General features: G+C 45.1%; 1 protein-coding gene and 1 long non-coding RNA gene across 2 annotated transcripts; one reads left to right on the plus strand and one right to left on the minus strand.

The window, feature by feature from the left end:
• Nucleotides 1–2955: 2955 nt before the first annotated feature.
• On the minus strand, nucleotides 2956–5501 carry RIOX1 (ribosomal oxygenase 1). The gene has a single exon (XM_032287930.1). It carries the CDS (start codon nucleotides 5324–5326, stop codon nucleotides 3431–3433), a length of 1896 nt encoding a protein of 631 aa, XP_032143821.1. The 5' UTR covers nucleotides 5327–5501; the 3' UTR covers nucleotides 2956–3430.
• Nucleotides 5502–10454: 4953 nt separating this feature from the next.
• On the plus strand, nucleotides 10455–13097 carry LOC116558044. Its single transcript, XR_004271799.1, has 2 exons — nucleotides 10455–11224; nucleotides 12748–13097. It is a non-coding gene; the product is annotated as an uncharacterized LOC116558044 (long non-coding RNA).
• The last annotated feature ends 14564 nt before the right edge of the window (nucleotides 13098–27661 follow it).

A 27661-nucleotide genomic window follows, 5' to 3' on the forward strand; every position in this document is an offset into this window, starting at 1 on the left:
TTTTGGTATTTTTAGTAGAGACATGGTTTCACTATGTTGGCCAGGCTGGTCTTGAACTCCTGGCCTCAAGTGATCTACCTGCTTCAGCCTCCCAAAGTGCTGGGATTACAGGCATGAGCCATCCTGCCTGGCCTGGATTGTTCTAATTTTTCTTTTTTCTTTTTTTTTTTGCAGCCCCAGCTGTTGCATTGTTCTAATTTTTCAAAGCTGTTAGATGAGATGAAGGAATAGAGGAGAAAGGACTTTAAAAAGGTAATTCAAGAAACCAACTTCAAACCAAGCAACCACTTCTTAGCAGGTTCCTTTTATCATGCCCAAAAAGCTGAAGTAAAATTTTCATGAACAGATATAAAAAAAATCTCCAAGCAGTATCATAACAGAATGATGTTCTCAGGCATTTATATATACCACCTGTTACTGATAAGCATAATGCAATTAGTTACTTCTTTTTTTTCTAGAGACAGGGTCTTACTTTGTTGCCCAGGCTGGAGTGCAGTGCCATGATCACAGCTCACTGTAGCCTTGATGGCTCAAGTGATCTCCCTCCTTAGCCTCCCACAATTACTTTAATGCTTTCTGATAACTTGCTGCCTAGTACAGGTGTTTTGTTTTGTTATTCAAACATTATTTGTTCTAATTTAGATTAAAACACTAAGCCAAAAGGACTTGCTGACGCAGAAAATACTCAAGCTGGAGATGGTCATGGGAAAAGTAAGGCAGGAAGCAAAACGTGTTTACTTGAAACCCAAAGGAGAACAAGAACCACTAACACTCCAAACTTTACTCCAAAAAACTTTTCAGGGTAGGTTTCCTAGAGGTGAGTTCTATGCTTTGATTCCTTTAATAAGCATCTTCCAGGATCTGGATGTTTTGGGACTCAGTAGCAAGCCCTGGAGGAGGAAACAGGAAAGGATACTCCCTTCTCTCTTGGCTACCATCCGCTCAGTCTTTTTAATTTTTTCGTTTGTTTCTCAGGTTTTTATTCATTTATTTTTTTTTCCCTTTAAAAAAAAAGTTATCTCTATTTGAACTGATTTAAAAGTTAGGTCAAAAAAGGACATATCACAAAAACACAAGTCTTTATAAAACAAAATGAGTTTCTGGTGGTCCTCGCAAAAAAAAAAAAAAAAAAAAAAAGAAAAGAAAAATTAGTGTGTATGTTTCATTAAGCACCCAAAAAAGCCTTTTGAGCTTAACCTTAATAGTGGTAGTAGTTGCTGGTCAGGCACAGTGGCTCATGCCTGAAATCCCAGCACTTTGGGAGGCTAGGGTGGGAGGATCACCCCAGGCCAGGAGTTCAAAACCTGTCTGGGCAACATAGCAAGACCCCTCCATCTCTACCAAAAAATAATTAAAAATTTGGTGGCACACACCTGTAATCCTATCTACTAAGGAGGCCAAGATGGGAGGACTGCTTGAGCCCAGGAGGTTAAGGTTGCAGTGACCCAAGATCTCACCACTGCACACCAGCCTGGGCAACAGAATGGGACCCTGTCTCAAACAAACAAAAACTAGTGCATGTCTCTGGAAAGTGGGCTTGGAGGGAGAGCTATCATTTTTACTTAATATATATCTATGCTTTTGTAACTTTTTAAAAAAGACTTTGCAGCCGGGTGCAGTGGCTCACGCCTGTAATCCTAGCGCTCTGGGAGGCCAAGGCGGGTGGATCACAAGGTCAGGAGCTCAAGACCAGCCTGGCCAAGATGGTGAAACCCCATCTCTACTAAAAATACAAAATATTAGCTGGGCATGGTGGCACGTGCCTGTAATCCCAGCTACTTGGGAGGCCGAGGCAGAGAACTGCTTAAACCCGGGAGGTGGAGGTTGCAGTGAGACAAGATTGCGCCACTGTACTCCAGCCTGAGCGACAGAACGAGACTCTGTCTCAAAAAAAAAAAAGAAAAACTTTATAAAGTTCTCAACCTTAAATAACAGAAAACTATCCATTATTGTGACAGGATCTTTGAGTCCTGGACACAACCTACATAACAAAAGTGATGACGGTGCAGAAATCAAGCTGTACCAAAATATACTTACAAAATGTGTGCCCGAGCGTAGCAGCAGCCTCAGGTCACTCAGCCAGCTACCTACCAGCTACCACCCCAAACCCAGGTCTTCTGGTTCCAAGTCCAGTGCTCTTTCTGGTACACCAGGCACTTTTCCACCAACCATGAGAATATTCACTTGTCAGATTTGGGGAAGTTTCTTCCAACTGCCAGAAAAAAAAAAAAATGAGAGTGGAAAGTAACTTGAACACCAGACCAGACTTTCTTCCTGGCCAGCTTGCTAAAAGTTGGTTATCTAAGGCCTATGAAGGCACAAAGAGGTGACACGCTGCCCTTATGACAGCAGTGCCAGCCACAGATGCAAGCAAACAGAAAGCAAAAACATACCATGCTCCTAAAACTGAACTAGCTAGTAGAAAATAATTTTTCTACTAGAATTGGGTTGCATAATTAAATAGCATAAATTATCCACAGTTAGTGAACTGTTCCCAATCAGATGAGATTCTTTTTCTTTTTTTTTTGAGATGGAATCTCACTCTGTCACCCAGGCTGGAGTGCAGTGACACGATCTCGGCTCACTGCTATCTCCACCTCCCAGGTTCAAGAAATCCTCCTGCCTCAGCCCCTCTATGGGATTACAGGTGCACACCACCATGCCTGGCTAATTTTTATATAGTAGAGACTGGGTTTCACCATCTTGGTCAGGCTGGTCTCGAACTCCTGACCTCAGGTGATCCACCTGCCTCAGCCTCCCAAAGTGTTGGGACTACAGGCATGAACCACTGCACCTGGCCTAAGATTGTCTTCTTTAAGAGGTTGATTAACATGCTCCTTTTATATCCTACAACCACCCCAAGTTGTTTTTCACCTCAGCCATTATAGATTTTCCCTATGTTCCTCCTGCTCCTGCATTTCTTTTAACCATCCCACATAATAATGTAGCCTTAGAAAAGGGAAACATTCTTTGGCACTTTAATAACTTTTCTAAGGTTCATACAAATTTAACAGTAACAAACAGGATACTGACCCCGACCCTCCCCCCAAACTGATGAAAAAGAACTCAGATGAAAGATGCAAATTCTAAAAAAAAAAAAAAATCTTCTGTCTGTCTCAAGCAGAATGACATGGTCAGTACTACACAGTACACTGAAGCCTGAGAGTGATGAAGTTGGTGCTCTGAAATGATCATGGATCAACGTTATTGTTCCACCTCCAACTTCTGCTTTTCCTTTTGTACCTAGATGAGATGGTTCTTCCTAGAAGATCTTCTGAGGTTTGTGACATTGAAGCAGTCATAAAGGTAAATGTGAGCGCACTGATGGTTATCAAGGTAAGAACATGAATTAAAAAAAAAAAAAAAAAAAAGGGGGTAGCAGTGGCAGGAAAGAATCGCTACTGCCTTGTTTCCAGCAATCAACAAGAAACTAGTTTAGGGCTAGAGGCATCTTGGTAAGCAGCAGCCCCTTATCATACAACATGGTTGCCAAGGAAAGCTGATCCTCCACACTGTCACAGGGCAGGTCCCCCACTCTCACAAATTCTGGGTAAGAGCGAAGCAAGAGTTCCATGGCATCAGCTTGCTGGGGGTATATTTCCAAGCACTTGGGTTCTTCCAGATGATACACACGGGAGTTTTCCACTGTGTAATAGAGAAACAAATGGCCCCCCTCACCCACCAGCCGAGCTATCCCATCCTGAAGCATGTGGACTTCTGTTTCTGTTGTCAACTGGGTTCCCACGTTTACAGGTTCTCCAGCTTCCCAGCGAATTGGAAGCCCGTAAACGCTTAGTGCCCTCTCCCTATCAGTCAAAACAGGGGGCAGAGAATCGTGGATGAAGTCTTTGGCTCGCTGGTCGGCCACAGCATCGACAGGAGCAAAGTGGCCCAGGCGGGCCACCAAGACCCGCACCTTCTCCATGAAAGCCGTTCTTCGTGGATCCTTAGAATCTGAATGCTGGGCTCCCATGTAATCCATGAAGTCTCGGGGCAGACCCCTCCGAAACTCCACATTTTCTTCCATTGCAGCCTGCACGGCCAAAGGCAGTATGGCCTCTAAGAAGTCACCCCAGGTATTGCGCTGGTACGTGGACAAGGTGAGGTGCAGAGAATGGACTCCATTCTGGCATTCAGCTTGGTGAATGAAGCCCCGAGGAAAATACAGCAAATCTCCAGGTTCCAACACGGTCTGCAGCACCGGCTCACCGAGGTCGTCCTGACTGAAGTTGGGGCTGGATGTCAGAGCCAGTTCCTCGGTTGGGACTCGGGGTCGGTATACACGCCAGAGTTTCCTACCTTCCAGCTGCAGCACGAAGGCCTCGATGTCGTCGTAGTGGGGGGCAAAGCCCTGAGAGTTAGGGGGCGTGAGGTAAACGTTGGAGCCTGCCATGCTTCCAAACTGCTCTTGAAGCACAGCTAAAAACTGCCACACAGTGGTAGAGAAAGCCTGCGGACAGAGGAGGCGCAGAGAGCAGCCGGCCTGGTACAGGGACCACGCGGCAGCGGGCAGTGCGCGGCCCGGTGGGTTCAGGGTCTCGCGTCGCCCGTTGATGTAGCGAGCAGCGTCCAAGTGCTGCCCGAACTGCACCTCCTCGTTGCGCAGCATCGCGTCCAGGTCGGCGGTGGAGAAAAGGCCCTGGTAGTAGGTGTGGTCCTGCCGCCGCACCAGCACAGCCTCCCGCTCCCACAGGCGCCGGTAGAAGTGATCTGGCGGCATAGGCGCGATGAGCCACTCAAAGAGGCGCGCCGCTCGCCGCCTGCTGCTGGGGATGCGGTTCAGCTCGGCCAAGATGCGCTGCAGCGGAGAGTCCCAGGCCGGCTCCCCACCAGTGTCGTCCACCTGCGGCCCCGACGCCGTCGCAAGGGCTCCGGACGACGGGGCGGCCGCCAAGTGCTGCGCGGTGCACAGCAGCGCCGAGGTCTCCACCACGCGCGCCGGCGCGGAAGCCTGCACCAGGCGCGCCGGCGGGGTCTGCAGGGAGCGCGCGGCGGGTGAGGCCTCCAGCAGCTCTGCGGACCCCAGGTGGCCGTACGGCTCTCGCCGGGCTGCGTCTGGGACGGCCGACACCGCCGCCCCACCGGGTAGCGCGTCCCCCAGGTCGTCGGCGGTCGACTCCACCCTCGAGTCCTCCGAGTCCTCGCTGGGCAGCGTCTGCACTCTCAGCGCTGCTATGCGGGATGCAACACTTCTCCTCAGCTGCCTTCTTATCTTCCTGGGCCTCAAGGGCAAGGCCAGGACCGAGCCGCTGTGTGATTGGGGCTGGCGCCGGCGCCTCGGCCGCCCGCGCCTTAACAGCCCTGCACTAGCCCGGAGCCCATCCATTGCCTGACAGTCTTCCCCGCCCGGCCGGAGCCGACGCGAAAGGGGTTCCTGAACGCAGCAGCTGTGGTGCACTCTGGGAAGGGGGCGCGGCCTCCAGCCGCCTCGGGGTTGGACACGCCCATCATTCGTCTACCGGCCCCTCCCACTCGCTTTCATTAAATGTTTGGCTTCACGCTATAGCGGCAAGAACCCTTGCCAAACAAACCGGGAATCTACACCCAGAGGGCAATTTAAAAGATAAATTGCGAGGCCGGGCGCGGTGGCTCAAGCCTGTAATCCCAGCACTTTGGGAGGCCGAGGCGGGTGGATCACAAGGTAAACAGATCAAGACCATCCTGGTCAACATGGTGAAACCCCGTCTCTACTAAAAATACAAAAAATTAGCTGGGCATGGTGGCGCGTGCCTGTAGTCCCAGCTACTCAGGAGGCTGAGGCAGGAGAATTGCCTGAACCCAGGAGGCGGAGGTTGCGGTGAGCCGAGATCGCGCCATTGCACTCCAGCCTGGGTAACAAGAGCGAAACTCCGTCTCAAAAAAAAAGAATACACTAAAAAAGATAAGTTGCGGCCGAGCGCGGTGGTTCCCACCTGTAATCCTGGCACTTTGGGAGGCCGAGGTGTGTGGATCACCTGAGGTCAGGAGTTCGAGACCAGCCTGCCCAATATGGTGAAGCCCTGTGTCTACTAAAAATACAAAAATTAGGTGTGGTGGCTTGCACCTGTAGTCCCAGCTACTCGGGAGGCTGAGACAGGAGAATTGCTTGAACACGGGAGGCAGAGGTTGCAGTGAGCTGAGATGGCACCATTGCACGCCAGCCTGGGTGACAGAGCGAGACTCCGTCTCAAAAACCAACAAAAAAAAATGAAGTTACTAGAGATTCCCCAGGAGAAATGGCTACTTGACTGTTCTTTCCTTCTAGTCTCTGGATATTGCAGTGTTCCTTGGATGTCCTCATTTCTGAACAAGGATGTTCCGCGGCAGCTTCCCACCTAAAAGTGCAGAATTCTTGTTTCCAAGGAATGCCCTCAGGCAGTTTGAGTTCTGTATAGACCTCTGCTCTGCAGATGAATTCACTGATTGAAGCCCTATCTAGGAGTTCCTCCACCTAACTCCTCTCCCTCCTTTCTCCAGTACAAATTCTCAAATTCATGGTCCTCTCTGAAAAAGAAGTTATGAAGTTCTCTACTTGCATTCTTGATATCTGCCCTACCTGCCCCTCTGGGGTTTTGTTTCATTAACTATAACTTCTCTGGCTCTTAAATCGACTTCTTAAATCTGGGCCTCTAATTTAACAGGCAATGTGGTGGCATGAGTGTGTAATTGTGGAGAACATGGTCACTGTCATGCAACTAATTGCTTTGTACATAAAGATTCCTTCTCTTCATTTGAATCATTTAAGATTAACTCCCAGAAATAAAAGTGTTGGGTCAAAAAGTAAAATATTTTTTGTGATTTTTTTTTTTTTTTTGGTCTGTTTTGAGATGGAGTTTTGCTCTTGTTGCCCAGGCTGGAGTCCAGTGGCACGATCTCAGCTCACTGCAACCTCCGCCTTTCAGGGTTCAAGCGATTCTCTTCCCTCAGCCTCCCGAGTAGCTGGGATTACAGGTATATGCCACCAAGCCCGGCTAATTTTGTATTTTTAGTAGAGACAGGGTTTTTCCATCTGGTCAGGCTGGTCTCGAACTCCGGACCTCAGGTGATCCACCCACCTTGGCTTCCCAAAGTGCTGGGATTACAGGTGTGAGCCACTGTGCCTGGCTTTTTTTTTTCTTTTTTTTGAGACAGTCTCGCACTGTCTCCCGGGCTGCAGTGCGGTCGTCCCCTCTCAGCTCACTGCAACCTCCACCTCCCGGGTTTACCAGATTCCCCTGCATCAGCCTCCTGAGTAGCTGGGATTATAGGCACCTGCCACCTGGCTAATTTTTTGTATTTTTAGTTAAGACAGGATTTCACTGTGTCAGCCAGACTGGTCTCGAGCTCCTGACCTCGTGATCTGCCTACCTTGGCCTCCCAAAGTGCTGGGATTACAGGCGTGAGCCACCGCACCAGGACTTTTTTTTTTTATATATATAGAGTCTCCTTCTGTCACCCAGCCTGGAATGCAATGGTGTGATCTTGGCTTACTGCAACCTCCACCTCCCAGCCAAAAAATTTTAAATACAAAAATTAGCCAGTCATGGTGATACACACCTGTAGTCCCAGCTACTACGGAGGCTGAGATGGGAGGATGGCTTGAGCCTGGGATGCAGAGGTTACAGTGAGCGTGCCGCTGCACTCCAGCCTGGGCAATAGAGCCAAACCTTGTCTCAAAAAAAAAAAAATTCACTCATGTATACAAAGATATTTATACACAGATGCTTGTTGCTTATAATTTCAAAACTGGAAATTATTCAGATATCTATCAATTAGCAGTTATTTAAAAGGATGACAAGGAAAGATGCCTAAAATATGTTTACAAATCAAATTATAGAACAATACATTGTCCCATTTTTTGCTTAAAAAATGCTGCTCTTATATATTATGTATAATTTCTTTTTCTTTCTTTCCTTTTTTTTTTTTTTTTTTTTTTGAGACAAGTCTCCCTGTTGCCCAGGCTGGAGTGCAGTGGTGCAATCTCATCTCACTGCAATCTCCACCTCCGGGGTTCAAGTGATTTTCCTGGCTCAGCCTCCCGAGTAGCTGGGATTACAGGCATGCACACCATGTCTGGCGCCTGTAATCCCAACTACATATATCATACAGAATATACAGAATAGTTTCAAAACCCTAAAAAGCCTCCTGTGCTTCCCTTTTATTTTTGGGGGGATGGAGTCTCACAGTCTGGCTCTGTCAGCCAGGTTAGAGTGCAGTGGTGCAGTCTCAGCTTACTGCAGCCGCTGCCTCCCAGGTTCAGGTGAATCTCCTGCCTCAGCCTCCTGAGTAGCTGGGACTACAGGCCCACACAACCATGCCAGGCTAATTTTTTTTTTTTTTTTTTTTTGAGACATAGTTTCATTCATTCACCCATGCTGGAGTGCAATGGCTCGATCTTGGCTCACTGCAACCTCCACCTCCAGGTTCAAGCGATTCTCCTGCCTCAGCCTTCTGAGTAGCTGGGATTACAGGCATGTGCCACCAAGCCCAGCTAATTTTTGTATTTTTAGTAAAGATGGAGTTTCACCATGGAGGTCAGGCTGGTCTCGAACTCCTGACCTCAGGTGATCCACCTGCCTTGGCCTTCCAAAGTGCTTAGATTATAGGCATGAGCCACCGTGCCCGGACAATTTTTGTATTTTTAGTAGAGACAGATTTCACCATGTTGGCCAGACTGGTCTCAAACTCTTGGCCTTAAGCCATCTGCCCACCTCAGCCTCCTAAAGTGCTGGGATTACAGGCGTGAGCCACCCCATCTGGACTGGTTTACTCATTCAACCCTCTTTTTCTCCCCACAAATACCTGTCAACCACTGATTTTTCTTTTTTCTTTTTCTTTTTGGTTTATGTTTGTTCTTGGTTTTGGTTTTTATTTTGAGACAGGGTCTCCTCCTGTTGCCTAAACTGGAGTATAGTGGCATGATCATGGCTCACTGCAGCCTCAACCCACCCCTGCTCAGGTGATCCTCCCACCTCAGCCTCCCAAGTAGCTGGACAACTACTGATTTTTTTTAATTTTTACTATCTCTACTTTTCTTTTACACAATGTGATATGATTGGAATTATACAGTATGTAACCTTTACAGGCTGCCTTCTTTCACATAGCAGTACACACTTTTTTTTCTTTTGAGACACAGTCCCACTTTGTCACTCAGGCTGCAGTGTAGTGGCACCATCTTGCCTCACTGCAACATCCTGGTTCAAGTGATTCTTGTGCCTCAGCCTCCCAAGTAGCTGGGATTACAGGCATATACCGCCACCCCTGGCTTATTTTTGTATTTTTAGTAGAGACAGGGTTTCACCATGTTGGCCAGGTTGGTCTCCAACTCCTGACCTCAAGTGATCCGCCCTCCTTGGCCTCCCAAAGTGCTGGGATTATAGGCGTGAACCACCACGCCCACCTGCAATACACATTTCAGGAGGTTCATGCATGCATGTCTTTTCCTGGCTTTATAGCTCATTTCTTTTCACCTCTGAATACTGTTCCATTATATAGATGTAACCGTTTGTTCATTTACTTCTGGAAAGACACCTTGGTTGCTTCTGGTTTTGGGTGATTATAATAAAGCTTCTACAAACATTCATGTACAGGTCAGACTTTGTATCATGGCTTAATTTTTTATTTTAGATAGAATATTCAAAAAACATAATAAAATATTAAACAAATAAATATAACAAATATAAGAATAAATCTTCAAAATTAAAATTAAAATGATATGGTGGTCCATTATAATTGATTAATCCTTTTTTTTCTTTTTTTTTTTTTTTTTTTTGAGACAGAGTCTCACTCTGTCGCCCAGGCTGGAGTGCACTGGTGTGATTTCGGCTCACTGCAACCTCCGCCTCCCAAGTTCAAGCGATTCTCCTGCCTCAGTCTCCTGAGTAGCTGGGATTACAGGCGCACACCACCGTACCCAGCTAATTTTTTGTGCATCTTTTAGTAGAGATGAGGTTTCACCATGTTGGGCAGCCTGGTCTTGAACTTCTGATTGCAGGTGATTCACTCGCCTTGGCCTCCCAAAGTGCTGGGATTACAGGCATGAGCCAGCACATAAACACACAAATTCTGATAAATTCTATTTTACTCAATTTCTATCCAAAAAAAAAAAAAGGTATGATACATTTGTAATGCTGCATTATTAGGAGACCACTTTGTTTCTGGTCTGGTGTTTTTTTCTTTTCTATTTTTATTCTTTTTTTGTAGGGGAGTGAGGGAAGACAACTTTTTAAGTAGACCAATAAAAATGAAATCCTGGCCAGGCATGGTGGCTCATACCTGTAATCCCAACAGTTTGCTTGCTTGAGAGTTTGAGACCCCAGCCTGACCAACTTAGTGAAACCCCATCTCCACTAAAAACACAAAAATTAGCTGGGTGTAAGAGCGCAAGCCTGTAATCCCAGCACATAGGAGGCTGCGGCAGGAGAATCGCTTGAACCTGGGAGGCGGAGGTTGCAGTGAGCAGACATTGCACCATTACACTCCAGCCTGGTTGGCAAGAGCAAGATTTCATCTCAAAAAAATCCCAAAATTCTTATTTTATAATTTTTGTACATGTGATAAGTAGAAGAATTATCTATAAGCCAGCTTTGGCCCCTATACATTTCGAACTTTGTTTTTCTTCTGTTAGTAACATACTTCAGTGTTGGGCAGCATAAAACATGCTCTTATTAACCTACGGCCCTGTATTTTCATATCACATAACCAGTTTAGTGAGGACTGTGGGCAGCAGATTTCCTGGAAGGCAACCTTATATCAGAAAAGCTGGCAATGACCTAAGCAGTAACACCCTGAAGCAGAAGGAGCCTCCACCCTGGTGCCTCAGATTTAGAGGGCTCAGCTCTTACTTCTGGCCACATCACCCCACAAAAGGCAAGAATTTCATGAGGCCAAATGGGCATGCTGTATGAGAGTCTACAGCTGCCTTATAGACTACATATTCTGGGCACTCAAAACTCAGAAATTTCCTGATCATTTTTAGGCTGGGATGGCCTGATCTGTCTCCTCAAGTGTGGGCAGCATTGCTAGTATGTGTACCCTTAAACTGAAGGAGTGGACAACAGGTAGCTGTTGGCAAGATATGTGAACAGAGCTTAGACATGCAGCCTGGCGTGTCCATGTATGTAACTGTGAAGTCCTCAGAGTGTGGAATATAGCTGGTAATGGAAAGAGATTGGGTGAGCTGTGGGTCAGCTTTCCTATATACATTCTGGTAAGGAGCTCCAAAGAATCTGAAAACTCCAGATTCAGACCTGTTCTCCTTGTCAAGGTAGGTGATAGAATGTATTTTACGCAATAGTTTGTTGGCTTGATTTTTTTTTTTTTTTTTTTTTTTGAGACGGAGTTTCACTCATGTTACCCAGGCTGGAGTGCAATGGCGCGATCTCGGCTCACTGCAACCTCCGCCTCCTGGGTTCAGGCAATTCTCCTGCCTCAACCTCCTGAGTAGCTGGGATTACAGGCACGCACCACCATGCCCAGCTAATTTTTTGTATTTTTAGTAGAGACAGGGTTTCACCATGTTGACCAGGATGGTCTCGATCTCTTGACCTCGTGATCCACCCGCCTCGGCCTCCCAAAGTGCTGGGATTACAGGCTTGAGCCACCGCGCCCGGCCTGGCTTGATTTTTAACATTTAAATATTTAGGCATACGATAAATGGGATTTCAATTATATGCATATATTTTTGTATTTTTAACTTTTGTGGGTACACAGTAGGTGTATATATTTACAGAGTCCATGAGATATTTTGATACAGGCATGTGATGCATAATAATCACATCAGGGGGCCGGGCGCAGTGGCTCATGCCTGTAATCCCAGCACTTTGGGAGGCCAAGGCAGGCAGATCACGAGGTCAAGAGATCCAGACCATCCTGGCCAACTTGGTGAAAATCTGTCTCTACTAAAAATACAAATATTGGCTGGACATGGTGGTGTGCGCCTGTTATCCCAGCTACTCGGGAGGCTGAGGCAGGAGGATCACTTGAATCTGGGAGGCGGAGGTTGCAGTGAGCTGAGATTGCACCACTGTACTCTAGCCCAGGTGACAGAGAGAGACTCAGTCTTAAAAAAAAAAAGAAAAAAGAAAAGATCATGCCACTGCACTCCAACCTGGGAGACAGAGAGACTCAGTCTTAAAAAAAAAAAAAAAAAAAAAAGAAATATTTTTTTTTCAGACGGAAAAAAATTATTTTTAACTATAGGCATCCTGTTGTGCTAGCAAATACTAGGTCTTATTTATTCTTTCAGGCTATTTTAATAACCCCATTAATACTTTTGCCCCAGGCTGATAATTCATTTGGGGGTGAGGAGGATATCCCTCTTATTATTCCATCGAGTGATGGAGACACCTGGATTAATATTAGAACTACTTAGATTCCTGGAGATGCTTTAACCTAGGTGCAAGCTCAACCCTGGCCAAAGCTACATTGGTTTATGGGATTGAAATAGAGCAGTGGGCTCTTCACTCTGAGTGAATCCCTTTCCTCAGCACCTCCCAGGACTAAAGGTCTTTACTCGCGGCTACAAGAAGAGTGTCCCATCGTTGCTAACCACAAAGATCACCACACATATGACCAAACGTTTTTCGGTGGGCAATGCAGGGCTATTTTCTACATCGGGCTTCTGATCAAGGTCAAGGGAGGCAGGTCTTGAACTTCTAGGTTCTATTTTCTTATTTAGTATAGTAGTTAAGAGAGACACACTATGGCCAAAGAAGCCTTTACTTTGGCTCTGTCTCTCACATAAGACATGTTTGGCATATGCACTCATGTTTTCATATTTCTCTGCAGCCTGTGAAGCCCCATGCACCAAATCCCTGGTTACAAAGTTTAGTCCCAGGCCTAACCACACGAAGCAGAGTTCGTTCAGCACTTGTCAAAGATCTACACACCTCCCGGGAGAAAAGGATTGCTGTGGGACCATTTAGATCTAACAACCCAACTCTTTAGCTGGGTAAATACTCAGAGAGAAGATTCTACCATCATGTCTTCTCCCTCTGGAAAGAAAGGTACTCATCTCTAAGCTGAACACTTCTCTTACTTCAAGATTCAGGAAGCAGTGGACCTGGTCACAGTGGGTCTTTTTAATTGACACTGTACAATCTTGTTGTCACTATGTTTATAATGAAAAATTATTTAACGGTAGACCTCATGTCTTAATGCACACTATTTTCACAGAAGGTTAAAGAAAATTGACATCACATGAGATGCGTTAGATGACAGAGAATATTTTTCCACACGCCAGAAAGATCATGTACTAAATATGGATCAGAGTTCCAAATCTTTCTAGAGCAGTAATATTGAAGGACCCAGCATCTTTTGCAAATGGTATAAATTGCCCTCTGAAACCCAAATTAGGGTCAGGTGCCCTGGCTTATTCCTGTAATCCCAGCACTTTGGGAGGTCAAGGTGGGTTGATCACGTGAGGTCAGGAATTCAAGACCAGCCTGGCCAACATGATTAAACTTTGTCACTACGAAAAATACCAAAAAAAAAAAAAAAAAAATGGCCAGGCGTGGTGGTTTACGCCTGTAATCCCAGCATTTTGGGAGGCAAAGGTGGGTGGATCACTTGAGGTCAGGAGTTTGAGACCAGCCTGGCTAACATGGCAAAACCCCGTCTCAAAAAAAAAAAAGTAGCTGAGTGTGGTGGCACACATCTGTAATCCCAGATAATAGGGAGGCTGAGACAGGAGACTTGCTTGAACCCAGGAGGTAGAGATGGAAGAGAGCTGAGATCACGCCACAGCCCTCCAGCCTGGATTACAGAGTGAGACTCTGTCTCAAAAAATAATAAAATAGCTGAGCCCAGTGGCTCATGCCTGTGATCCCAGCACTTTGAGAGGCTGAGGCAGGTGGATCACATGAGGTCGGGAGTTCAAGACCAGCCTCACCAACATGGAGAAACCCTGTCTCTACTAAAAATACAAAATTAGCTGGGCATGGTGGCACATGCCTGTAATCCCAGCTATTTGGGAGGCTGAGGCAGGAGAATTGCTTGAACCCAGGAGGCAGAGGTTGCAGTGAGCCAAGATTATGCCATTGCACTCCAGCATGGGCAACAAGAGCGCAACTCTGTCTCAAAAAAATAATAATAACAAAAATAAAATGAAGCCCAAATTAGAATCCCATTTGTCTAGGAAAGAAACAGCTTAGGTGACTTTTTAAATCTACAAGTCTAGTCTTGTTCTAGATTAGGTTCTTTAGCTGCAGCCCACAGAGCAGTATGAAGGACTATGACAAAAAAACCAAGCCAGTGTAATCATTTCCCCCTTTGTACTGCGTGGGTGGGTGGGAATGCATTTCTATCCCTCAGAAACAACTCCACAGTTTCACAAGGCCAATTAGCAATTCTCATGAGCCTCAACATACTTAATATTTGAAATACTCAGGCATCATAGAACAGCTGCAAACTGAATCTGCATCATAAGATGGAATTCTGTAAGAGCACATGATACCCAAAAATTGCTATGGATGAGGAAGGACCCAGATTTCCAAGTAGTGTGAATCCAACCTCCTTTTCTAAATACTGATTGCTGTTTACACCCTAAAATGTTTGAGACCTTCATTAATGAAAATAAAAACCACGTGAGCCTCTCCCCTTTTTTCTTCCCCTAATCACATCCTCTTTTCCCGTGGCACTGTTATTGTCAAAAATATAAAAAGCAAGCCTGGGCACAGCGGCTCACACCTGTAATCCCAACATTTTGGGAGGTCGAGGCAGCCGGATCACCTGAGGTCAGGATTTCAAGACCAGCCTGGCCAACATAGTGAAACCTTGTTTCTAATAAAAATACAAAAATTAGCCAGGCATGGTGGCAGATACCTGTAATCCCAACTACTCAGGAGGCTGAGGCAGGAGAATTGCTTGAACCCTGGAGGCGGAGGTTGCAGTGAGCCAAGATCCCACCAGTGCACTCCAGCCTGGGCGACAGAGCGAGACTCTATCTCAAAATAAATAAATAAATATAAAAAGCAATATTTTCTCCTATGAATTCCTAGCTGCTGTGAAACGTGGTGGGGGAATCTTTGGGGATACGAGTTAACTTTGTAACAGAGACTCTTCCCTTTCCTTGACTCATGTAACCCATGGAATGTGTATTACTTTATACTTTCGCTCTAAGTGAAATACTAATCTAAAAAGCACTATCACATGGATCAAAGTTACCTCTGCATCTAACCTGAGGATTCTGGGATCTGGCTACTATGAGACATTCAAGACAATGAATAATTCTGTACGAGTACTTTCTCAGCCCCTCTATCTTTGAATTTGTTGTTTCATAGTGAAAGGACTTTATTGTGCACTCTTTGCTTTGCTGGCAAGAGCAAAAGAGCTGAACTGAACCCTTCAGTCAGTCAGCCAGCAAGACCATACAGAGGGTCTATTAGGCCATCTGCACTGTGGGAGACGGAGCAGCAGCAGAAGAAATGGCCCTTGTCCTCGAGGAGTTTACAAGGGGTTTTAGAAGACAGACACACAAGAACATTTCAAAGACAATATGCTTAATTTAGTGAGAATTGTGTGGTACACAGCAGATGTGCTGTAGGAGTTCAGGGAAGGGGGCAGAAGTCGTCATGGAGACATGGGAATTTGCGCTGGATCTGAGCCGGCAGAAGATTTAGGCAGGGAGGAGTAGGGAGGATCTTCCAGGTAAGGGAAAGGATGGGAGAAAAGGCTGGGGGAAGGAAGGAGCTCAGCAGGGGTCCATGCCAGCTCCTTTCCCCTCTCCTGTTTCCATAGTGGTTCCCAAGTTTCTTCACAACAGAGAAGCAGGTATCTACTCTCCTTACCATCGTGGTTTTGTTTTTTTGTGTGTGTCTGTTTTTTCTTTTTTTTTTTTTTAAGACAGGGTCTCACTCTGTTGCCCATGCTGAAGTATAGTGATGAGATCTCGGTTCACTGCAACCCTCCCACCTCAGCCTACTCAGTAGCTGGGACCACAGGCATGCACCACAGGACCTGGCTAATTTTTATATTTTCTGAAGAGATGGGGTCTCGCTATATTGCCCAGGCCAGTCTCAAACTCCTAGTCTCACTGTCGTCCAGGCTGAAGTGTGGTGGCATGATCTCAGCTCACTGCAATCTCTGCCTACCAGGTTCAAGCAATTCTCCTGCCTTGGCCTCCCCAGTTTACAGCCTCTAGGATTATAGGTGTGCATCACCATGCCCAGCTAATTTTTTGTATTTTTAGTAGAGATGGGGTTTCACCATGATGGCCAACCTGATTTTAAACTCCTGACCTCAAGTGATCTGCCCGCCTCGGGCTCCCAAAGTGCTGGGATTACAGGCATGAACCTCCATGCCCGGCCTTTCCATCATTTCTTGATGGGCTATATTGTCACCAAACATTTACCAAAAACATATATTAGTACATATATTAGTAGCCACCATGAACATGTCAGCAAATATAACGTGGTTTTTCTGACCTTGTGGATTTGTTGTCTAATTGGATAAAATGGGCTTTTTTGTTGTTGTTGGAGGCAGCAGCACAGCCTTTCAGAGGTCAAGAGTAAGGTGGTTACTCTTTTTTGAGACTCCAGCTATATTTTTTTAAATGAACTATGAAAGCTGAGTTTTAAAAAGTTTTGGTAGATTTTTAATGTGTATGCTTAAGGTTTCTTTTTTTTTGAGACAGTGTCTTATGTCGCCCAGGCTGGAGTGTAGTGGCACAATCTCAGCTCACTGCAACCTCTGCCTCCCAGGTGCAGGTGATTCTCCTTCCTCAGCCTCCTGAGTAGCTGGGATTACAGGTGCACACCACTACGCCCAGCTAATTTTTGTATTTTTAGTGTAGACGGGGTTTTACCGTGTTGGTCAGGCTGGTGTCAAACTCCCGACCTCAAGTGATCCACTTGCCTTGGACTCCCAAAGTGCTAGGATTACAGGCATATGAGCCATAACACCTGGACCAAGTTATTTTATTTATTTATTTATTTATTTATTTTGAGATGGAGTCTCACTCTGTCGTCCAGGCTGGAGTGCAGTGGCACCATCTCAGCTCCCTGCTGCCTTTACCTCCCGGGTTCAAGCAATTCTCCTGCCTCAGCCTCCCAAGTAGCTGAGATTATAGGTGTGTGCCACATGCCCAGCTAATTTTTGTATTTTGGTAGAGACAGGGTTTCACCATGTTGACCAGACTGGTTTTGGACTCCTCACCTCAGGGGATCCACCCGCCTCAGCCTCCCAAAATATGGGGATTACAGGCATGAGCCACAACGCCTAACCCAAGTTATTTTTTAACACAAAAAATCACAATGCGTTTATTTTGAAATAATGTAAAATATAGAGAGATTGACATGAATGTTCATAGCAACATAGGGAGACCCCCAACTCTACAAAACATAAAAAATACCAGCCTGAGCAACATGACAAAACTCCATCTCTTCAAAAAATACAAAGATACCTGGGCATGGTGGCATGTGTATCTGGTCCCAGCTGAGCCCAGGAGTTCAAGGCTGCAGTGAGCTGTGATCCTGCCACTGCATTCCAGCCTAGGCAACAAAGCGACATCCTTTCTCAGAAAAAAAGAATATATAGAGAGGATCAGGCAGTTAGTGCCTTCATCAGACCACACTATCCCATCAACACCAAACCGTTGTTTGGAGTGCTTCAGCTCACAGCACCATGCAATTCCCTAAGGCTTCTGAGTTTGAGACTCCCCCAGGCAGGCGCTAAGTGGAGCACATCAGACCTCCAAAAGCCTCTGCAAAAACAATGTGGTATTGCGGGAAAATAGTAGACGTAAGTTCAAATTACCTACTGCTAATAATAAATGTGTGACTTTGTGCAAATTACTTTATCCTTCTGAGTTTTACTTTCATCATTTGTAAAATGAAAAGAATATCTCATGGGTCTCTTGCATGTGGTTCCCAACCAGGTTGCATGTTAAAATTGCGGTTTAAAAATGTCACAGCCTTAATCACACCTCCTGCAAGTTAAATTGACATCTCCGAGGGTGAGATCCAGACATCGATAGATTTTTAAAGCTTCACAGGTCATTCCAATATGCATCTAGTGTTGAAAATCACTGGTGAGAATTAAATAATGTTACTGTACTTAAGCAAATCAGGTGCCCTGTTAGTTCCTAGTCATTCCCCAATTTAAATTTCAAATCAGCAGTGCTTTTAGTGTGTGTTCTAAAATTTCACCACTAGATGTCACTTTGACCATACAAGTTGTTTCTTAGAAGCTTCTGCTTCTCTGTTCTGAGTAACAACTATACAGCATCATGGCAACTATTTGTTGAGCACCTGCTGAATGCCAGGCACAGAGCCTTTTTTTTTTTTTTTTTTTTTTTTTGAGACAGGGTCTCATTCTGTCACCCAGGCTGGAGTGCAGTGGTGCAATCATGGCTCACTGCAGACTTGACCTCCTGTGCTCAAAGGATCCTCTTGCCTCAGCCTTCCCAGTAGCTAGGACTACAGGCATGTACCATCGCACACAGCCAATTTTTAGGGGTTTTTTTTTGTTGTTGTTGTTTTGTTTTTTTTTGTGGAGATGAGGTCTCCCCATGTTTCCCAGGCTGGTCTCAAATCTGTGGGCTCAAGTGATCCTCCCATCTCGACCTCCCAAAGTATTGGCATTACAGGCCACCATGTCCAGACACCAGTGATTCTTAGAACACATGATTTCTAGTCACATAACAACAGATAAGCAAGGTAATTATTATCCCAGTTATAAGAAAAGGGTTTTACAAAGAATCTGCAATTTGTACAAAGATACAGAGTTAGTAGCAGAACTGGGATTCCAGCTTCATTCACTCATTGAAAAACATTGAACAGGCTGGGTATGGTGGCTCATGCCTGCAATTACTGCACATTGGGAGGCCGAGGTGGAAGGATCACTTGAACTCAGGAGTTCGAGACCAGCCAAGCCAACATAATGAGACCCCATCTCTACCAAAAGAAAATTTAAAAATTAGCCAAGCATGATGCCACATGCCTGCAGTCCCAGCTACTTGGAGGCTGAGATGGGAGGATTACTTGAGCCTAGGAGGCAGAGGTTACAGTGAGCCAAGATGAGGCCATGGCACCCTAGCCTGGGTGACAGAGCCAGACCCTGTCTCAAAATTAATTAATTCATTAACTAATTAATTAATTCAAATTTTAAAACACTGGGCCAGGCATGGTAGCTCATGCCTGGAATCCTAGCACTTTGGGAGGCCAAAGTGGGCAGATTGCCTGAGCTCAGGAGATCAAGACCAGCCTGGGCAACAGGAATGAAACCCAGTCTCTACTAAAATACAAAAGATTAGTCAGGAGTGGCAGTATGTGTCTGTAGCTCCAGCTACTTGGGAGGCTGAGGCAGGAGAATAGCTTGAACATGGGAGGCTGAAGTTGCAGGGGGCCAAGATTGCATCACTGCACTGTAGCTTGGGCGACAGAGTTAGACTGTCTCCAAAACAAATTTTTTTTTCTTTCCATCTTTTTTTTATTTTTATTTTTATTGCATTTTAGGTTTTGGGGTACATGTGAAGAAAATGCAAGATTGTTGCATACACTGATCATTTACTATGTGCAAGATACTGTACCTGGTACCAGAAATTTAAGGATGAATATAGCATAGTTCTCATTCTGCAGAAGTTCATTTTTAACCTTCACTTGTAGGTACATTTGAGAAGAATAGGTAGGCACTTTTTTTTACCACTGTTCTTGGCCTCAGGTTACTTCTGTTTTCTAAAGAACTTAAATGCTGTGTTCCTAAGAGGGTAGGATGACCCTTAGGTAGAGTCTTCCACTGTGTCCAGCCACTATGATAAAATAGTATTTTTGAGAGCTTATAAGGTAACTAAGAGACTAGGGACCACACCTGGTTTGTTTTATCACTGCCTTATTTGATTATTTATATCAGCAACAAACTATTGGCATTGAGTATGTATCTAATTTTTTTTTTTTTTTTTTTTTTTTTTTGAGACGGAATCTCACTCTGTAGTCCAGGCTGGAGTGCAGTGACGTAATCTTGGCTCACTGCCACCTCCGCTTCCTGGGTCCCAGTTCAAGCAATTCTCCTGCCTCAGCCTCCAAAGTAGCTGGAACTACTTAGAGGTGTTTGCCACCACGCCCAGTCAATTTTTGTATTTTTAGTAGAGATGGGGTTTCACCGTGTTGGCCAGGCTGGTCTTGAACTCCTGACCACGTGATCCCCAAAGTACTGGGATTACAGGCATGAGCCACCATGCTCAGCCTTTTTTTTTTTTTTTTTTTTGAGATGGAGTAGTCTCGCTCTTTTCACCCAGGTTGGAGTGCAGTGGTGCAATCTCGGCTCACTGCAACCTCCGCCTCCCAGGTTCAAGCTTCTCCTGCCTCACTCTCCTAACTGGCTGGGATTACAGGCGCCCACCACCACGCCCAGCTAATTTTTGTACTTTTAGTAGAGACGGCGTTTTGCCATGTTGACCAGGCTGTTCTCAAACTCCTGACCTGAGATGATCCGCCCACCTCGGCCTTCTAAAGTGCTGGGATTACAGGTGTGAGCCATCTCGCCTGGCCGTATCTAATTTTTAATCAATAAATATTTACTGAATAAATGAATTTCTAGTACTGTGTTAAACACTGTGCAGAAAGAGCCATGAGAGAAATGTGTAAAGAAGTCTGCATCTGGCTGGGCACAGTGGCTCATGCCTATAATCCCAGCACTTTGAGGGGCTAAGGCTGGCGGATCACTTGAGGTCAGGAGTTCGAGACCAGCTTGGCCAATATGGAGAAACCCCATCTCTACTAAAAATACAAAAATTAGCCAGATGTGGTGGTGCATGCCTGTAATCCCAGCTACTCAGGAGGCTGAGGCAGGAAAATCGCTTGAATCCAGGAGGTGGAGACTACAGTCATGCCATTGCACTCCAGCCTGTGCAACAAATCAAGATTCCATCACACACATACAAAAAAGTCTGCAGCATCTTATTCTAATAAGCAAATCTGAATATTTCCTTCCAAAAGTAGTACCTTGTTTTAAACGCCTCCGCTGAGTCATCCCTAAGGTGGGAAAGACTTAGAGATCTTGGAGAGGACTCTAAATGAGCCAGATACCAGAGGATTATTATACTGCTTGATTTGATCTGTAGCTTCAAGGTCTAATGACTGCTCTGGAGTTTGTTCCCATGTTGCAAGGATACCAGCTATATCTGTTTGAATTGTCATTCATCAACCAAGCAGTTTGACAGTTAGGACCATAAACTTGAGCAGGCTGGGTCAGGCCTATCCAACAGGCGAAAGGTTATTCATGTTATTCAAGTAGTAGTCCTCAAGCCTGGTTATAAATCAGAATCACTTGGGGGAGCTTTACAAAAATATAAGGACCCCACTTCAACCTACTCAATTGGAATACCCGGAACTAGGAGAGGGACCTGAGACCCTCACACAGGATTGGGGTTGAAAATGAGTAGTTAAATCCGAGTCACGGCACCAAACAAAAAAAAAAAAAAAAAAAAGGAAAGAAAAGAAAGAAAGAAAAAGAAAACGAGTAGTTCAACCTCCATCCAGCATTACTCATACATGGCTCTGCAATTCATAAATTGGCCCTGATTTTTTTCTGTATTCTGATTGTATTCCCTCCCTCGGTAATGAGTGCCATGCATTTACTACCCACAGTTTAGAGTAGTCTTCCTTTACACTGGTCCTAAGCTTAACTCTCCTGGAACTTTGTAAGAGACGTTGAAACCTAAGACTTGGGTATCTGAGAGATGATTTCATGTTGGTCTTACCCATGCCATTTGTCATGTTATAGGTTGAACTCTCCCACAGAGCTTGCTTAGCAGTCACATGCCCATTCTTGAGATTTTTCTTGGTTTACAAGGAGCTCTGGCTTTATCAAGAGATCCATTCTGCTCCAGCTAGACAACCTTTGTCCACTTTGTGCAACAGGAGAACAATAATATCTGTTCCTCTAATGATTGTGACCCAGGATGATTGCAGTTTAGGTCATTCAGGACAGGTAAGCACTTGTTGTCAGCTTAAAGTCCTATTCTGAGTTTAGTCAGCCTGTTAGCTTTGGAGAGACCAAGAAGGGGAATATTCTTGGATTTAAGGGCTCAAAGACAAATGTATTCATTTGGAATGATAATCTAGATGGTTCATAGAACAGAGATCAGAGGAGGGTGTCAAGTAGAAGTATTTATGGTATAGAAGGGAATGAATAGAGAAGGAAAACACTAGGGCACTAGGGTCATGTACCTGCCAAATAGAAAAAAGATATGGTTTAAGCACATCGCATTCCTTTAAAAAAAAAAAAAAAAAAAAAAAAGGTGGCTGGGCGTGGTGGCTCACGCCTGTAATCCCAGCATTTTGGGAGGCTGAGGCTGGTGGATCATGAGGTCAGGAGATCGAGACCATACTGGCCAACATGGTGAAACCCTGTCTCAAAAAAAAAAAAAGAAAAAAGGGCTGGGCGCGGTGGCTCAAGCCTGTAATCCCAGCACTTTGGGAGGCCGAGGCGGGTGGATCACGAGGTCAAGAGATCGAGACCATCCTGGTCAACATGGTGAAACCCCGTCTCTACTAAAAATACAAAAAATTAGCTGGGCATGGTGGCGCGTGCCTGTAATCCCAGCTACTCAGGAGGCTGAGGCAGGAGAATTGCGTGAACCCAGGAGGCGGAGGAGCCGAGATCGCGCCATTGCACTCCAGCCTGGGTAACATGAGTGAAACTCCATCTCAAAAAAAAAAAAAAAAAAAAAGAAAGAAAAAAGAAAAAAAAAGGCTAAGTGTTTGTAGATGAAGAGCCACAGTTGGGGTGATCATTTGGGAATCTCCAAGTATTCTTTGGCGAGTTAATGTTTCTAAGTTGCCTTATGCACACGTGCAAGAGAGAAAGAGAGGAGAGAAAAGGAGACGAGTCACGAGGTCATAGCCTCTGCATTATCCCCCTAGGCAAGTTAGGCCTGGCTAGAATCAGTCTGCATAGATAACTTGCTAGAGCCTGGTTGGAAATTTCTATACTCCAGTGATGAGATTTCTGGTTGTATTCCTAGGGCACCTCACAATTGACCTGTTCTCAATTGATGTTATTAAAAAACTGGTCTTGGGCCGGGCGTGGTGGCTCACGCCTGTAATCCAAGCACTTTGGAGGCCAAGGCAGGTGGATCACCTGAGGTTAGGAATTCAAGACCAGCCTGACCAACATGGTGAAACCCCGTTTTTTAAAGAAAAATAAATAAATAAAATAAAATAAAATAAAAAACTGGTCTTCAGAAATTGGGCTGCACAATATGAAAATACTGTAGTCTCTGATTCCATTATAGGAGCTCAAACATGCTCTGGCTGCTCTATGATCAGCACTCAAAGTAATGATAGCTTTTTCTGGCATTTCCTTTCATCTAGAGATTTCAAAGGATCTCCCAAACATGTGCCCATCCCATAGGCAGCTGATTAAGCCACATCTCTGACATTCATCTTTCACCCGGGTCCTCCCCACAAATTGGAGACTGAGCTAGATATAGAGCGTGGGCCTCTGATTCAAGGTCTCACACTGAACGCCCACTCTCTCGTTACCCAGTCTTAGGCAGTTTGTGGTTCTCCCACAGGGCGTAGCTCTTTGTAGGGGCCTGCTACAAAGATCTGCCTGCTTCTTTGCTGTCATCACCTCCCACTATTTACATTTCTGGGCTCCCTGATGTCCCTGCAACTGCTCTGTGCCTTAGCTGTCCTGGATGTGAGAATTGTTGGAGAACCTCAAAGGATTCTTCATGTCTTGTCATTCTTCATCCCAATTCATACGCCTCACCCATGTGTTCCACCTCCCCGCAGCCAGCAAAGTACAGTTCTGTGCCCTTTTGTTTCTTCTTCCTCCTCCCCATCTCTATCCTCGACTTCCATTGGCAGAAGAAAGAGGAAACCACAGACCATGAGTTTGTAAGAAAGAGAGGAGTGGGAAGGAAGAGTCTTTTCTTTTGGGTTGCTCTCTTGTTCCCAGGGAGGGGGCGAAGGCCACAAACCTTGGCCTCCGTGGGAGAAGAAGATTAGCAGGATGAGTCTTTACCTCCATCACCCATCCTCAGGGTGCTGCTGACTAGTTTTTGCTGGAGGAGGGATGACTCAGCACAAACCCTTGATGGGGAAATCTGTCTCAGAGGCTGAAAGGAAAGCAGCAGAGGGCCACCAATTACCTTGTTCTTTAATTTTTCATATCAGAAAGATTTCACTGAGTTTGGGGAAATGGAGCTTAATTCTCCCTGTTCCCCGGTGTTGGCAACTCCAAATAGAATTTTCCAAAGGAATGACCCTGTCCACAGGAGTCCAAGAGAGATGGGCAGTGGGAGTCCAAATTCAGAGTGCAGGGATAGCCCCCCACCTGGTGGAGAGCTTTATTTAGTCATACTCCACCACTGTGCTCTAATTACTGTAACCACCAGTGATCATTATGTGATAATTAGCATGTCTTTTTTTATAACTTGTAGAGCACCACCCCAAAATAAATGATTGTGTCAGGTGGCAAGGCTGCTCCTAGAGACAATTCCTGACTTATTCATTCACTAAGTATTTAGTGAACTACTGTGGGCCAGGCCCTGTGCTAGGCAGCCATGAGCAGGAAGGCTGTTGTCCCTGGTATTACAGTGCCAACGTGTTGCTGGATGGATAGGTACGAAGCAGGTTTACCCATGGGATATGTGTATTCCAAAGTGGAAGGGCAGTGTGTATAACAGGGCCACCCAACCCAATGTGGCTGGGAGAGGGGTACCAGGAAGCCTCCCCCACAATATTAACTTTGAAGATAAGATCTGTAGGATGGGCAGGAGCTAGCAAATGGAATCCACCTTAGGGTAACTTATGCTATTTGTATGAGTTCCCCAAGATGTAAAGTTAAACCCAAAGTTGCTCTTCATATGAACCCTCCAAAGTTGCTCTTCATATGAACCCTCCAAAGTAACTAATAGGCTATGCCAACTACAGTGCAGCCAACTCTGCTTCTGTACAACGTGATGCTACTTTGGAAAAGTGTGAAATCCTACTTAAGTGGAAGGTGTAATTATTGCAGAGTATTTCAGGGAGGGAGACCGCACCAGGGAAATAGCAACGAAAATCAGGTTCTTCCGTTATTTCTGCAGCCTGGTCTAATTCTCCATGACCTTGGGATGGCCTAGGTCTGCGACAGGAAATACGTTTTTCTGTCTCTATTTGAGCAACAACATCCTTATCAGCTGCTCCAATGAGGAGGACACTGATGTCCTTTTGCAGGAAACTAACAGGAAAAGAAAGAAAGCTTACCACTAAATACACTTCCTGAGGGCGAAATGAAATGGCTGCTGCTCTGGCTGCAGTGGAGGAAAGGGCTGAATAAATAAATACATCATTCCTATTGCACAGGCAGACTTCCTGGGGGCAAGTCCTCATCTCTTTACCCCTCAAAAACTAACCTGCCAAGGGGCAGAACAAGGTTTTCTCTGACTATTAAGAGGTATGGAAACCAAGTATCCTCTGTCCCAGACACAGAGGAGACACAGAATAGGAAGGAGAGAAAACCAGAGCCACAGGAAGAGGAACTTGATATTGGTGCACTTCTCCTCTTCATGTTTACAGAACTTTCCCAGCAACTTCTGCTTTCAGGCTTTCTGTGTACAAATCTGGTAATGTTTGGGACATTTCAGGAGAAGACAGGGCCAGGGCTAGTGCAGCTCAGAAAATCAGTCGGCCTCTTTAAATCACGGTGGCAGTGAAGTCTAAATGAGTTTACACCTCATTTAGAGGCAGAGGTGTAAACTGTTATTATCTGTGAATGTTGAGCTCTAATCCTGTCCACAGAAGTCCAAGAGAGACAGGCAGTGGAGACTGCAAGAGATGACTCCTGATCTGAAAACAGTTCCAGCCTAAAGGATCTTAAGGCATTTCCTTGTAAGGATAGTTTTCTTCTGTGTGGAAAAGAAATGAAAGAACATGTGCAAATATGGGAGGGAGAAGAAGAAACAGTCAGAGAAAGATAAGTTGCAAAGACTTGGATCGTTGTATCTCTTTCTTTTTCTTCTTCTTTTTTTTTTTTTTTTTTGAGATGGAGTTTCACTCTTGTTGTCCAGGCTGGAGTGCAATGGCTCCATCTTGGCCCACTGCAACCTCTGCCTCCCAGGTTCAAGCGATTCTCTTCCCTCAGCACCCCCGCTCCCCCTCCCCACCCTGAGTAGCTAGGATTACAAGCATGTGCCACCATGCCCGGCTAATTTTGTACTTTTAGTAGAGACAGGGTTTCTCCATGTTGATCAGCCTGGTCTCGAACTCCAACCTCAGGTGATCTGCCCGCCTCGGACCCCCAAAGTGCTGGAATTACAGGCATAAGCCACCGTGTCTGGCCTGGGTCTTTGTATTTCTACAGTGTCTTTGGTTTAAGGATCATTTACACTTTAGTAGGTTTTTGTTTTTTCTATCTTTCTTATGTAATAATTATGAGTGAGCCCTGAGAAATGACTCAAAGCCAAAATAATGGGGTTTTCTTGATTATAGTTCCTCATTTTCCCTGGCCACAGGCCAACCCTCAATATCCTCCACCTTTATAAGGAAGACAGCTTCAACCCAGCCCTGAAGTGATGACTCCAGCCTCTTAGTGATCTTTCTTTCATGTTGCAAACTGGACTCTCTTCTTCCAACTTTCTAATTGCAAAATTGCTCTTTATTTTTATTGGTTCATATTACTTTCAACCCAGGTGTGAAAACGTCTTCTTGGACACCCTTATCCCATCTGTAGGGCCTTGTTGGTCCCTCTTTCTCTCATTCTTAGTGGAGGATTGACTCTCATTCTTAGTGGAGGATTGACTCAGTAGATTGCACAATGACAAGCATATTTTGAAAGGGACAAAGGTCACATAGCCAAGTCTCTGCTCATTCTCCCAGGCACAGTCCCTTCTCTCTGGATTCTGGATGGGGCCAGGCTCCGACTTTTCTGCATGTAGGAGGTGCTGCCATAATTAGCCCATTTTACTGGTTTTGGACGTACCCTTCTTGGTATAGGGCAGACAGGAAATTAGACTGTGTCACGGCTTTGGTGCTCATATTTTATGAAACCCAAATCTGGAATTGTGCTCTGGCAATTATAGGATGCTAATGAAAAAAACTGAACAAAATATATGGAAATAAGGCCATCCTGGAAAAGTTACGAGAGTTCATTCCAGTAGCTTGGAAAGAATATCAAATATCACACATTTATTAATAATGTTAATAATAACTAATGATTATTGAGCATTTACTAAATGTTAGGTCCTGAATTATGTATATTATTTCATTTACTCCTCATAGAAGGGTTCCTTCTAGGAGCTAGGGGAGAAAACCAGCCATTATATACCCAATAATAACATTAATGATAATAATAGTTATCTGTAACAGTTATATATTGCATAACATATGCGGGCCATGAATTGAACATATTCTCTAATTTGATTTTTGTATATTTAAAAAACATACACACATATATTTCTTTTTTTGTTGTTGTTAAGACAGAGTCTTGCTTCTTCGCCCAGGATGGAGTGCAATGGTGCGATCTTGGCTCACTGCAACCTCTGCCTCTTGGGTTCAAGCAACTGTCCTGCCTCAGCCTTCTCAGTAGCTGGGATTACAGGCATGTGCCATCATACCCAGCTAATTTTTGTATTTTCTTTTTAGTAGAGATGGGGTTTCACCCTGTTGACCAGACTGGTCTTGAACTCCTGACCTCAAGTGATTCACCTGCCTCGGCCTCCCAAAGTGCTGGGATTACAGATGTGAGCCACCACACCTGGCCGTATTTCTTTCTT

The sequence above is a fragment of the Sapajus apella genome, unplaced genomic scaffold, assembly GCF_009761245.1.
Source record: "Sapajus apella isolate SASKATOON/1434 unplaced genomic scaffold, GSC_monkey_1.0 scaffold20, whole genome shotgun sequence".
NCBI classification, from domain to species: Eukaryota; Metazoa; Chordata; class Mammalia; order Primates; family Cebidae; genus Sapajus; species Sapajus apella.

Excerpts from the sequence above, each read along its gene's own strand:
- RIOX1 (XM_032287930.1), bottom strand. The coding sequence starts at position 5,326 with ATGGATGGGCTCCGGGCTAGTGCAGGGCTGTTAAGGCGCGGGCGGCCG.